This window comes from Ochotona curzoniae, unplaced genomic scaffold (genome assembly GCF_017591425.1).
Source record: "Ochotona curzoniae isolate NIBS_2020 unplaced genomic scaffold, NIBS_Ocur_1.0 scaffold_4701, whole genome shotgun sequence".
Lineage (NCBI taxonomy): Eukaryota > Metazoa > Chordata > Mammalia > Lagomorpha > Ochotonidae > Ochotona > Ochotona curzoniae.
This window is the reverse complement of record NW_024467122.1, coordinates 28536429-28551404: the sequence shown is the minus strand read 5'-3', so window position 1 is coordinate 28551404 and position 14976 is coordinate 28536429. Positions and strand designations below refer to the sequence as shown.

The following is a 14976-nucleotide window of genomic DNA, read 5'->3' as shown; positions in this document are numbered from 1 at the left end:
GGTACCCATATGGGATCCTGGAGCATTCAAGGCGAGGACTTTAGCTGCTAGGCCATGCCGCTGGGCCCTGTGTTACTTTCTTAAAACACAGCTGTGATCCTATCATTTATGTCTTGATCACCTTATTCTCTCCACCTACCGAATGAAGTCAGTGTCTAATTCTGCCTCATAACCTGGCTTTAACTACATGTTCTGTTAGCTCCTATTACACTTACGCTTCCATGTTAGCTGCATGGATGCTGCGCTTGACACTGCATCCTTGTGGGCTAAAATGCTGGTGCTCTGACTTCTCTGTGGTTCTTGAGGCTTTTCCCATGACCTGGGCTGCTCAGCCCTTTCTCAGATTAGAGAACTTCTGCTACCTTTGAAACAGCAACTCTGAGGCTCCCTCTTCGTCTTGGTCTGGTGCCTTCCCTCTCACAGCACAGTGTCCTCCTCTCGTACTCGCTTTGGCCATTTTTACAGTCATTGCCACAGTTGTGCTGTGGATTATAGATATTTATTTATTGGTGTTTGTACCATGACACTATCAGAGGGCTTGGAACACATTTTTTTTTTGCACTTTCCACTTAAAAATATACAAATTCTTTCCAGCTCCTTTAATAAAATAGCACCATGTTTGTCAACCATTACAGTGTGTGGTAATGTTTGTACAGTCTATTAAAGGAAAAGGTTGAAGTTGTTCATGAGCAGAGATGACTTTTCAAGGGACAGTGGCTGTCGCAGGCTCCACCGGTGCAGCCGCAAGGTTGAGAGCATTGGGTGGGCTCAATGTCCCAATGCCCAGGGGCATGTTCACACACTTCTGTGGCACCTTGGCCAGCTGGGCAGCTTTGTGCTGTGACATCTCCCACATAGCAAGCACTTACTGCTCATGATATCAAGCCATAATTTAAAAAATGAGTTGGTTTTAATTATATAGATTAATATACTAATAAGTTAATTGATGAAGGTTAAATTCTTCTCATCTCTATGAAATCAATGGCTTCAGGAACAATATAAATTGTATTTTTACTAGTATTTCTCTGTTTCATTACTTTACCCAAGTAATATTGTTATCCAATTGTCATATAGTAGTCTAGAGTCCTAAATAATATTGACAGTTAATTATATTTCTCATTTTATTATTTCACAGTTTTTGACACTAAGAAAATCTGCCTCATTTGGAGGTATTCCAACATCATTGAGGGAAGAATCTGTACAATTAAAGGTATTAAAATTGATCAGTTTTTACTAAACAAGAAAAAGGTTTGCATTTTGGGGAATGATAATGTTTTTTTCCAAAGGCATGTTCATGTATTTTATATCCTGTTTTCAGTTGATTATATGTTGAATTATATATAGCTTCTTGAGGTGAGGAAAGCATAGTAAATCATGGAGGCTCAGTGCCTCTATTTTACTTAAGTACATTTTAAAGGATATTGTTAACTGCTGTGAAACTGTCTTGTTTTGATTTGGGGTCTAAACTTTGCTGGGGAAGATATTTCTTTTTTATTCAAAATTAATTTTCTTTGAAAGGCAGAGTTTATTTATATATAGAGAGGTCTTTCATCTGCTGGTTTACTTTTCAAATGGTCATTATAACCAGAACTGAACCCACCTGAAGCCAGGAGCTTCTTCCAAATCTGCCACATACGTGCAGGGGCCCAAGTCTCTAGGCCATCCTCCGTAGCTTTTCCTGGTGGTAAGCAGAGAGCTGGATTGGAAATAGGGCATCTAGGAAATGAACAAGCTCCTATATGGGATGCCAGCACTGCAGGCAGAGCATTAGCTGGCTGTGCCTCTGCACCAGCTCCAAGGAAAATATTTCAGCAAATTAATATTAGCAAAGAAGGAAATTAATTTATTACTAAAACAAAACAAAGCAAAATCATTGGCTCATAGACAGGAAATATTTATCAAAGGAGTGGAAATTACCATTAGTAATGAATATAATAGCGTTTTAATAAGTAGGTATAATAGGTTTTAATAATTAGGTATAGGGCCCGGCGCGGTGGCGCAAGTGGTTAAGGTCCTTGCCTTGCACACCCGGGATCCCATATGGGCGCTGGTTCTATCCTGGCAGCCCCGCTTCCCTTCTAGCTCCCTGCCTGTGGCCCGGGAAGGCGGTCGAGGACGGCCCAAGGCTTTGGGACCCTGCACCCGCGTGGGAGACCTGAAAGAGTCTCCTGGCTTCGGATCGGCATAGTATCGGCCATTGTGCTCACTTGGGGAGTGAATCATCGGACGGAAGATCTTCCTCTCTGTCTCTCCTCTCTGTATATCCGCCTTTCCAATAAAAAAAATAATAAAAATAAATCTTTAAAAAAATAATTAGGTATAATAGTTAGGTATAATAGGTTTTAATAATTAGGTATAATAGTTTTAATAATTAGGTCATATACTATTAGCATTATAATATTTGTTAAAAGTTAAATTGATCCCTTCTTTCTGTATATCTGCTTTTCCAATAAGAATAATAAATAATTTAAAAATAAAAATAAAAAGTTAAATTGATTCTACAATGACTAGATGAAATAGACTAAAATTTGGTTATTTAATCATAGACAATGTATTGGGAATTTATTTCAAAGACTGTATTAACATTATTGTATGAGAATTCAATGTTGAAAATAGAGTTTTTTTTAAAAGATTTATTTATTTATTGGAAAGTCAGATATACAGAGAGAAGGAGAGACAGAGAGGAAGATCTTCCGTCCGATGATTCATTCCCCAAGTGAGCGCAACGGCTGATGCTATGCCGATCCGAAGCCAGGAGCCAGGAGCTCTTCTGGGTCTCCCACATGGGTGCAGGGTCCCAAGGCTTTGGGCTTTCCTCGACTGCTTTCCCAGGCCACAAGCAGGGAGCTGGATGGGAAGTGGAGCTGCCAGGAATAGAACTGGTGCCCATATGAGATCCTGGCATGTTCAAGGCGAGGACTTTAGCCACTAGGCCAACACGCCGGGCCTGAAAATAGAGTTTTAAAGTTGATAAACCTTTTTAGTAGTTTTTACTCATTTTACCAATTTTTTTGTGCTTAAAGTAAAAATAGAGCATCTATTTTATTTGAATATGTAGAGTGCATTCTCTTTTTTTGTAGTTTCTGTAAATTTTTTAAATTTAATTTTATGACATGGTTTCATAGGCTCTGGGATTCCTCCCCCCTCCCCATGTTGGATTCCTTCGCATTGTTGCCGTAGTACATTTCATATCCAGTCATGATTCCTGCATTGCGAGCATGTACCAAGCATAGAGTCCAGCGTTTCGTTGTCCAAATAATTTCAACTGTTTGCTTGGGTGTTAGGTGGTACCTCATTGATGTCTTAAAATGGAATTCCCTTATTGCCAGGGAACTGGAGCATTTTTTCATGTGTGTGTTTGCCATTTGGGTTTGTTCCTTTGTGAAATGTCTGCCCATTTCCTGTGCCCATTTCTTGAGTGGTTTGTTTGTTTTGGTTGTTCTGGAGATCTTTGTATATCCTGGAGATTAGCCCTTTATCACCTATGTAGTCTGCAAAGATGTTCTCCCATTCTGTGGTTTGCTTTTTTACTTTGTTGATTGTTTCCCTTGCTGTACAGAAGCTTCTTAGCTTGATGAGGTCCCATTTGTTTATTTTGGTCTTGATTGCTGTTGCTTTTGGTGTCCTTTTTAGGAAGTCAGGACCTACCCCTAGATCTTGCAGGGTGTTTCCAATATTTGCTTCCAAAAGTTTGAAGGTTTCTGAGTGTAGGTTCAGGTCTTTTATCCATGTAGATTTGATCTTAGTGTATGGTGATAGATGTGGGTCTATCTTTTTGTTTCTGCAGGCTATCAACCAGTTGTCCCAACAGCATATATTGAAGAGACCTTCCCATTTGCCTGGATTGTTGTCTGTTTTTTTTTTTTGTCAAAGATTATTTGGCTGTATCTGTGTGGGTTCCCTTCTGGTGTTTCTATTCTGCTCCATTGATCCTCCTTTCTATCTTTGTGCCAGTACCAGGCTGTTTTGATAACGACACCCTATAGTATGTTCAGTGGTCTGGAAATGTGATTACCCCTGCTAATTTTGCATTCTTCAGGATGGTTCTAGCTATTTGTGGTTTTTTGTGTTTCCAGATGAACCTTTGTGTCATTGTTTCCAGTTCTATGAAGAATGTTTTGGGTAATTGATTGAGATTGCATTGAATGTATATATTGCTTTTGGTAGTATGGACCTTTTAATGATATTGATTTTGCCTGTCCACAAGCATGGTATGTTTCTCCATGTTTTGAGATCTTCCTCAATTTCTTTTTAAAGTTTTTTGTAGTTTTCTTCAAAAAGAGGTCTTCTACATTTTTAGTTAGGTTTATTTCTGGATAATTCATTTTCTTCTGTTATTTTGAATGGTATCTTGCTGGTTATATCTTTTTCCATCTTGGGGCTGTTTGCATAAACTATGGCTGTTGATTTTTGTTCATTTATTTTGTACCCTGCCACTCTACCAAACTCTCATATAAGTTCTAGTAGTTTCTGTGTTCATTCTCTTGTTTCTTCTACATATAGGATCATGCCATCTGCAAATAGTGAAAGCTTGACTTTTTCATTTCCCATTTGAATTCCTTTGATTTTTTTCTTTTCTTATGGCCTCTGCAAGTACCTCTAGTACTATGTTGAATAGCAGTGGTGATAGCGGGCATCCTTGTCTTGTTCCAGATCTCAGTGGAAAGGGTTCCAGTTTTTCTCCATTCAATATGATGCTGGCGTTGGAATTCTTTGATTATGTTGTGGATTGTTCCTTCTATGCCTACCTTAGTTAGAGTTTTTAGCATGAAGTCGTGTTGGATTTTTTGGAAAGTTTTTTCTGCATCTATTGATGCTATTATATGATTTTTGTTCTTCAGTTTTTGGATGTGGTGTAGTACATTTATAGATTTACGAATGTTGAACCATCCCTACATTCTAGGGATGAATCCTAGTTGATCTGGATGAATGATCTGTCTGATGTTTTTATGTATTCTGTTTCTATTCTAGATAAATCATAATGAATAGATATTTGTTTTGCAGTGTTGTTTATACGCCTAACAAAATCAAATATTTATATATTGTTATATGTTAATGTGTATATATGTATATTATTGTCAAAATGTTTTCTATGTCTATCTAATAAAATTGTTTTGTCCTATCTAGTCAAATTGTTGTATGGTGCTTTAATCATCCCAGTTTTGACTTTGTGAGCTGACTTAAATTATCTTAGAATACATGATTTAAAATGTTGTAGTAATGAGGCCAAATACTAGTTATTGTAGCTAAATTATTTTTGCATACATAGCACTAACTTGCTGCTACTTTGCTTGCTTTTTAAGAGAGTAAAATCTGCCTTTGAACTGAGGAAGGAGGAGACAACAGTTCCATTAGAAGTCAAAGATGACATGCAAAGCAATATGAAAGAGGTGATGTTCCAGAAAGCCAAAGAATGGGAGTTTCTGCTCGCTAAGCAAGAGAAAGCCAAGGCATCCCAGCCAGAGAAAGAAAACATAGATGTCATCTTGGACAGCATTCAGGAGAAAGAGACATTGAGAGATCTGTCCTTCTCGCTCATTGAAGCATCCAGAAAAGCTGGCATCACTTATATTGTGTATCCCAAGAAAATGAAGATGAAGTTGAAGAGAAGACTGAGACCTGAGAAACTCACACGCATATATGAGGAGCTATCCAAGCCTCCGAAAATGCTACACAGGTCTTGTAGAAACTGTATATACACACACATATATATGTGTATATATATACATATATGTATACATATATACACACATATTAACCGCATATGTATAATGGTTTAAGTAATGTGCTCTGGTTTTGGCTTTAAACATTTCACTCAGGAAAGTTATTCCTATTTTATTCAGTACTAATAATATGACAAACTCTTAGCTAAATGATAATCCTTGATTTTAACAATAATGTGGAGATTTCATAGTATAAATATGTGAATACTGTTTCACAAGAGTTGATTTAAATTCATTAAATTGAATTAAGACTAAATCAATATGATAGCTAAATTAAATCTTTCAGTGGAAAGAAAGAAAACCTCAGCAAGTTGGTTTGAAGTGATTTAGTTCTGAAAAACAACTTCTGATCTAAACAAATGCCATCAACAATCAAAGGAGATTGCTGGTATTTTACTATTTTCAACTTTAAATGATTAGATTGAAGACTGTGTTTAGAAAGATTGATCTTTGCACATGTGGATTCTTATCCAGGGCCAACACACAAAAGTAGTTTATTGTTCCCCATACTTGGGGATAATGGTAATTAGCATGTCTGAAAATACATAGAGATGTGAAATAATAACAAGTGAAATATGTTTAATTATTCAAGATGTAACTTTTTTCTTTTTAAAAAAAGATTATTTATTTACTTACTTGAAAGGCAGAGAGAGAATCTTTCATTCACTGGTTCAAGCTTTGAGTTTATTTTATTCACTGGCTCAAGCCAGGAGCCTACACTATTTTGGTCTCCCTTGTGTTGAGCCATTCTCTGCTGCTTTCCCAGACATGTAGGCTGAACTGGAAGTGGAGCAGATGGGACTCAAGTCAGCATTCGTATGGGATACTAGTGTCACAGGTGGCGACCTCACCTGCTGTGTCCAAGGATGTAGAGTTCTTATAAACAAAGTGTTATACAAAACAGCTTTTCCAAAAAGCTGTGAAATCTATTTCCCTTTGGATATCTGCAGATAACACAGAATTTGTTAACTTTATGCCCTTTTGAAAAGTAAGAACGTTCCTGCTGATAAAGGAGTCAGAAAGCTAAAAACTTGCCCTTTTTGGGAAAAAGGTGGGTTATCTTTTTTTTTTTTATTTTGACAGTCTTTACATAGTTAATTTGGGTAAAAAGGTTCAAGGGCTACAGGAAAGTAGGTAAGATTATTGTTTCCATATTGTTTCCTTCATGTATCTGAGGTAAAGGGGGATATTGAGGGAGAAGCCCCACCCAGTGGTTATCTTTTGTTGTGAGGGTCTCTGAGAGTGCAGGAGTAGTGCTGTATGAGTGTGGGTGAGAAGGTGGCACAGAGGCCAAGCCAGGGAATGGTGTCCTTTATAACCCAAGCTATCTGCACAACCTGTACTTACTAGTCCTTTGCTGTGATGTGGTACCTGGAAACTCTCCAGGGAATTCAACTTTAGAAGGCTTTATGAAGGATTTCCCAAGTTGACAACTGTTTTAGATCTGAACCAGAAGTTTACTTGCATGTTTTTGATGTTTTCTGATTTCAAAGGGTTGAGAGTCTTCACTCATCTTCTGCTTTATCCACACCACTGGGCCATGAACTCAATGTCTTCTGTCAAAATAAACAATATCAGAGGAAGCACTACTTCTGTGAGGTGCTGCTTCCTGACTATCATTTTTCTGAGTAAATCTTCACCATTTAAACATATTTCTTGGCCTTTTTATACTGAACTTGAAATTTCTATATGTCAGCGAGAGTCATGACTTAATTCATAGGATCAGCTTTTAAGTGGAGCATCAAAGCAAAATATGACAGCATTTGTTACAGTGGTAGGGAATGTCTGGCCCGTGGGCCATATAAAGCTTACACATTGTTTGGCCTTGCCTTGCCAAGGCAATTGCAGGTGGAACCCAAAATTCAACTAAATCTACAGTAGGCAAATTTTAAGGTGAAATATTTTTATGGCTCAGAAGTAATGTTATAAAATGTCCTGGAGAAAAAGAATGTTCTCCACCATGCAAGACAATACATCAGTACATCCTTCCTACCTCTTTTTTTTTTAAAGAATCTTAATTAATTTTTCACATAACGTAGCTGTGAAATAACTGCTAGTTCAAAAGCAATTCTATAGAGCCACTGTTATAATTTATTCTTGTGATTTAACATAATTTTTCCTAAACTTGATAACTCAAACTTATATTCAATATTTTTAAAATTAAGATTTAACTAATTGACTTGAGGGCCAAAGAAAGAAAAAATCTTCGTTTCCTGGTTCACTCCCCAAAGGGCCACAATGGCCAGGGCTGGACCAGGCCAAAGCCAGGAGCCAGGAGCTTCATCTAAGTCTCCCACTTGGGTACAGGGACCCAAGCTCCTGATCCATCCTCTGCTGCTTTCTGAGGCACACTAATAGGGAGTTGGATTGAAAGAGCAGCTGAGATTCAAACTTGTGCGTGTTTGTGATGCTGACACCACAGACTATGCCTATGCCACAGTTTTAGCTGTTATATCCAATTTTTAAGCTTGTTAAATCACAGTCTTTCTTGACTGACTCTGTTGATGGTGAGAAGTGGACTGCATTCATTTTCATGTATCAGACCAAATACTGACGTTGTAAATAATGCCTACCGAAGGCCAATGAGCTGATTCAAAGCCCAGGCTCATGCATTTCTCTTCAGTCCCTTGGCTGCAGGTTAGCTCTGCTGCGTCCCTTCTCGACTAGATTCTGGTAGGATGCCATGTGTCTACAGTAACTTTGCAACTTAGCTATTTCTCTAGAAATCTCCCTTTTTGGTCTCTGAGCTCAGTGTTGGCAGACCACAAATGGACTCAGGAAACACACATATGCAAGATTCTAGGGAAACCTCTTTGCCAGAGTGAAATAGGTAATCCATGGCATGTGGTGACAGTGAAACTCCTCAGGCCTAAGTTTGGCTCCATCCACTCTTTTTTTTGCTGTGGTTATGAATGTTCCCTCTACGAGCTTCTGTCATCTGCCACCCTCATTTAGCAAATCAGTGTGTCTACCTGCTCTCAGATTTGAACCTCCAAATCTGTGAGCTCAACAAACTCTTTGTAATCTTAGCAGTCTTGGGTATTTTGCTGTGGCAGTGCAAAGCTGTGTAATGTAGAATGTAATAAGTACTATGAAGAAAAGTAAAGCAATACAACCGGAGTTCCTGTTTTAGAGAAGTCAGAGACCTCTGATAGTTACAGTTGAGCACAGAACTGAATGAAACAAGGGAAGAAGATGTTTAGAAAGCTGAGGAAAAGATATGTTAAAGTTGAGAGTCCTTAAGTTGGTGGTGTGCTTATTGTTTCTGAGGGATAGTATGGATATCAGTGTGTCTGGAGAATAGGAAGTGAACAGCATGGTAAGAAGTGAACGTTGAGGAGGTGTAGACAAGTATAGTACTCCATTATGTTTTGTATCTCACAGTAAGTGATGGATTTGAAATTACTCATGCCAGTACTAGGAAATCATTGTGGAATTGAAAATGGGATGTGATGTAGGCAGTAGTAGGGACTTTGGATTCTTAAATATAAAAGAAAGTATCAGGAGTAAAGAGAAATGCATTGACTTGATACCATTAGTGTTCTGGAAAGCTCCCTCGAGTTGCTCTGAGACGGAAAGGTGTTAGTGGAAACACAAAGATCAGTTAGGAGGCTACTGAAATAACTCAGGTGACACATGGTTCCTTTGGGGTGATAGCAATTCAAGTGCTAAAAAGTGACCAGATTCTTGATACCTTTGTTGAGTAGGAACAACAGGAATTGCTCATGGATTGGATGTGACATTTGTGGAAGAATTAAGGATGGTGGTTCTAAAAACATATTGTGGCCCTTATTACATGAATGTAAACTTCAGCTAGACCTCCAGAATACAAGAATGGAAAAGGAAGCATTTAAAGTCAACAGCTAACAACCAGGTGCCAGCAGGTTTATTTATTGATTTACTAAATATACCCAATGTGTCTGAACTGAATCTGTAATTTTCAGGTGGTCAGCATTGTGTCATCAGCCTAAACTACTACTTGTGATATTGGCATTCCATGTTGGTGTGCTGTTTTGAGTCCCAGCTGTTCTGCTTCCCATCATGCTTGTGTACTGGAGACAGCACTGGAAAAATAATCCAAATACTTGGACCTCTGCCAGACATGGATGGAGTTCCTGGCTCTTGAAGTAGGCCTGAAGCAGTTTCAGTTACATTAGCAATTTTGGGAGTAAACCAGCAGATCGGAGCTCTGACTCTGCCACTCTCTATAATTCTGCTTTGAATATATTTAAATTAATAACTCTTAAATAAGATTATTACAAATTGATTACATTAGTGATAGTTTCTAGTCATTTTTATTGTAAAGATGTATTTGAAAGACAGTTACACAGAGAAGGAGAGAGAAGATAGAATAAATAAAAAAGAGAAGGAACAGGGTAGAGGAAAGAAAAGAAAGGAGAAGAGAGAAAGATCTTTCATCCACTGATTCAGTTCCAGATGGTTGCAGAAGCCAAGGTTGCACCATGTTGAAGCTAGACCCTGGGACTCCATCTGACCTCTTTCATGAGGATAGCAGTGGTCCAAACACTTGGGCTGTCTCAACACTGCTCTCCCAGGCTCATCGGAAAGTAGCTGAATCAAAAGTAAAACAACCAGGACTCAAGCAAGCTCTCGTTTGAGATGCTAATGTTGCAAGGGGCAGCTTAACTCCTGAGTCACAATGCTGGCCCTGATTTATTTATTTAAAGATTTATTTTATTTTTATTGGAAAGGCGGATATACAGAGAGGAGAGACAGAGAGGAAGATCTTCCATCTGATGATTCACTCCCCAAGTGAGCGCAACAGTCAATGCTATGCCGATCCAAAGCCAGGAGCCTCTTCCACCGGGATTAGAACCGGCGCCCATATGGGATCCCGGGTGTGGAAGGCGAGGACCTTAACCACTGCGCCATCGTGCTGGGTCCGCTGGCCCTGATTTATGCTCATTTTCTACCAGCAGTTTGGTTTTTGTGTTGGTTAAACAGGAAGTAAAATGGAGATGTGATAGAAGTGCAGCTTTCAGTTCTCTGATGCCACTGAGATGTACTTTCCTCAGAGCAGTGGTAGGAATTTTCATTTGTTATCTTGGTGGATGGTGTATAGGACGGGGTGGTGGGGATTGCAGAACTTTCCTGTGGTTACCATGTATTCATTTCTGCAAGTTATTATCTCCCACTGAACACTGTGGGATTGGGCATGGGTTCCTGCCTTACTGCAACCACTTTAAATGACTTCATACTAAGAATTTCTTGATCACTTGACGTTCCTAATTCCCCAGTTTGACAGATGGTCTTCAGTGGCAGCCACAGTAGGCACCTGTGAAGTAGTGTAAGGTTAGCACTAGTGTCTTATTAGCCCCGCATTCAAGTATTTACCCTTTCTCACACTTTTGGACACTCTTGGGGAGAATTCACCATATTTATCTAGGACACAGGATAAGACCCTTTCTCACCAGGTCTAGGCCTAAATATATATTTTTTTAATCAAGTGAGAGGCATTTTGATCTTCAAACTGGCTTAGAGCTGAGAGTTGAGTAAGAGAGTATGTGCCTTTCAGCAGATTAGATTGATGCCTGCAAGACATGGAAGCTTTTCATCTGTGTAAATCAAAGAGCACTATAGCAATCTGCTCATTTCCCAAGGCCGTGATCATTTAGTTGCCACAGATCCTTGCATGTAATAATCATTTATTACAGATGTCCTATTACCCTGGTACCTTGTAGTAATTGCACGCACCATCTCTGATAGCACAACACGCTTAGCTGGGTTTTATCATCCCAGGATCCCTTTGTCCCCACTGCTATTACTGCATCGAATTTCTTTGCTCATGTTTTCCTACTATTTTTTAAAAACTAGTTCTGAGGTCAGTACCCATAAGACTGTTCAAAGGGCATTGTGCTCATTCTCCATTTCCAGGGAATGGGGCTTGACTAAGCATTTTCTGTATTACAGATCGGTACTTATATCCTGGAACTCTAGATGTTGTTCTTTTAGTGCAGCAGTTCTCAAAGTGAAGTTCCTGTGTCAGTGGTCCCCAGGGAAGTTGTTGAAAGTACCAATACTAGACTGCTGCTCTTGGTTGGCTTAACGAGAGGCTCTGAGGGCAGAACTCAGCAACTGGAGTTTTGACTCTGATGCATGCTGAAGTTTGAGGTCATTCTCTTAGTATGTGCCAGGATAGTTTTCACTACCACACTGTGAGAGCTCTTCCAAAACCACTCCTGTGGGGTAGAAGTGAGAGCCTGAGTGTCTCCAGTGGTCCCTTATGAATGGGTTTAAGAGTCGCATTAAATGATTATGGGAAGGGAGTGCTCAAATCAGTTCCAGTACAGCCTGTGAGTGCTCCTGAGAAAATACTTATCTAGTAGATGACTAACTCTCAGATGAGTTCTGTTATGGGAAAATAAGCAGAAATTCAAAATTCTTACCCCCTTCATGTTTGTATGTATTCCATATTTCAGATTCTTATTGCTTCCCTATTAGCTTCATTTCCTTGGTGTGCAAGGTTTATGGAGTTTGGATAGTTAATTGCTAGTACTGCTTTAATCTGAAAGAACTGGCTAGATGACACAATTAAATGGAATTATTTGAGAGAGAGTGAGGAGGAGAGGCTGACTCACTGATTTATTCATCCAGTACCTACAATAGCTTGAGCTGGGGCTGGGGCCAAACACAGGAGCTGGGAATTCAATCCACCTTCTCTGTGTGGGAGGCAGGAATCCATTGTCTTAAATCAGTTTGGCTACCTCCCGGGGTCTGTGCTGGCTGGAAGCTGGAGTCAGGAATCAAAGCTGGAAATCAGAATCAGGTACTGCGATTGAGGACGTGTGTCAACTGCTAGGCTAAAGGCCTGACTACACAATCTACATTATTTTGACTACATTACTTTAGTCCTGATGGCTAAGTGCCACGATTTCCTAATGTCTTTCCTCCTATGTGAATATTATTTCCTGTGAAACTGATGCTAGAGATATTTTGATACCACCACATTTTGTAGATTGTATTTTATTTTATTCTGGCAAAGAGATTTTCCTAGGATGTGTGTGTGAGTGTGTATGTGTGTGTGTGTGTTTGTTCTACTTCTGATAACAGTTAATTTATAATTAAGTTCCCAGTGGTGAATAGCATGGTCAGGATAATTATGAGAGGGAATGATTATGACAGGGGCATAATTATGATTGCAATTATGATTATGAGAGAATAATTATGAGAGGGGCAATTTACAAAGATGTCAGGGTATAGGGAAACCATAGAAGACAGTGCAGTATCTTGGGGCTAGAAATAGTCAATCCTTTATTTGCCCCTAAGTTTAGGAGACAAAAAGAAGGACTGATGGCAACAAATAAAGAAACAAGTTATTTATAAAGGATTTCTTGGGAAGAAGTAGTGATCTTTGCTCAAGAATCATGGCTGATTTGAGGAAGCCATTCATGAGAGAACCAGGAGAATTTTACCTTTCTTCTTGCTTCTGTTTGGGTTCCTAATTGGACAAACAGATTGAGAAGATGAAGATTAGGACATCCCATGTCTGTAAGCTACACACTTTAGTCCCCCAGCATAGAGAACAAAGTGATGAATATGGAGATGCAGAAAGCTTTCTAAGAGGACACCTGATTGGAAACAGGAATTGAGGTGTTTTGGAGAAAGATAGGTGATGAGGGCTTCCCCCGGAATTGATGAAGGGTATGAAAGTGATGATGAAGGAGGAAAGTGACATTGGTTACTTTTATTTTTCTAGTATTTAGCACCAAGTCTTTCATGTAGTACAGCCTTGGTACATGTTCATGAAATGATGGGATTAAAAGTTTGCTTTTCTCCCAATAAGATGTGTTTGCTCTATCTTCTCTGCCAGAGGGAGAGGTGGGAGATGTTAAGTAAACCTGGAAGGAGCATTTTCCTGATTTCAGCTGTCTAGGGATGCTACAGCTTTGCTTTCCGAATCCTTACAAGGATTCTCCATACAGTGGGGAGAGTTGAATGGCATGACATTAGCCTGCAGTTGTGTTTTGGTAACCGAGTAGCAATTTTGTGTTACTGAATTGATTTATTGAGAAGAAAGACAATTATGTATTTCTGTAATTAAATATTCCCCCTTTCTAAATTTAGGTCAACATCACATGGAATACTTCCTGGACAGAAGAAATATTTTATCAGGTTGCCATTCTATGAACGTCCAATACGTAGTCCCAGCTTGCCTCCCTATTTAAATTTTGACAAGTTTGTTGAAAGCAAAGGAGGAATTCCAGAAAACAGTAATCCTCGGACATGGGTGTTGGATACGCTCATTAAGTATAAACTGAAGAAACAATCCCCAGAAGTTGCTGAAGTATCTGTGCTTGAAGACCTACCCAAACCAGTGACAGAGTTAAAAATCCTGGAATTGAGCGATTATTTGAAGTGCGATCTTCCACCAGAAGTTATTGAACGCTACGAATCTGAAGTGAAAATCTTGACTAAAGAAATAAATAGAAAGAATGCATTTCCTGTATTTGAGTATTGTAGGCGTGGAGCTATTTACAGAAAACTGGGAAAGTTAAAGAGTGCTATGAATGATCTACAGAAAGTAAGTTTTATTTAAAAATAATATTCAGCAATGACATGATAATTATGCAATTATATTGAAATTTTGGAACAGTAAATGGTTGTGCTATAAAATATGGGATTGTGAAAATATGCTTATTGCTATTTTCTAATGTTTATATATAATATTTATATATATAAACACTAGCAATATATATGATATATTGCTGTTTTCTAATGTTTATATATAATATCTATATATTATATATAATGTTTATATGTTATATATATATATATATATACACACACACATACACACGTGCAAACTACTCAGGTCCATAGAGTTTGAAAAATTTGATAAGATATCTTTCTTCAAATCATGAATTTTAATTGAATTTATGTATACATTTTCTAGGTTATAAATGCAGAACCATTGTTTCTCAATGCCTACTGGCACCGGCATTTCATTTATCTTTTCCAAGACAAAATCACTGAAGCATTGGATGATTTGAATTTTATATCCAAACATAATAAAAATAATGCAGGTAGGCTTTTGCTGAGGACACTTATATTACCTGTATGTTTATGTCTTATTCATTCATTGGTGTTATAAGGATGCATAAATCAAAGCATCCAAATTCTGAGAAAATGGCTGTGCTTTTGGGGTTATAAATTTAGGGCTTAGTCAATCCTATTTCCACAATAATGACCAAACACAGTTTGACATGTTCATGTCCTTGATACACATTACAGG

At 38.5% G+C, this 14976-nt stretch overlaps 1 protein-coding gene across 1 annotated transcript in view; it reads left to right on the top strand.

Annotated features, from left to right (window-relative positions):
- The window catches only part of TTC6 (tetratricopeptide repeat domain 6), a 143767-nt gene that overhangs the window by 70576 nt on the left and 58215 nt on the right, over positions 1-14976 (top strand). The window contains exons 9-11 of the mRNA XM_040970063.1: positions 5304-5677; positions 13809-14265; positions 14638-14767. Of these exons, the coding sequence (XP_040825997.1) occupies positions 5304-5677; positions 13809-14265; positions 14638-14767 (961 nt within the window). The remainder of the gene's footprint in view (positions 1-5303; positions 5678-13808; positions 14266-14637; positions 14768-14976) is intronic.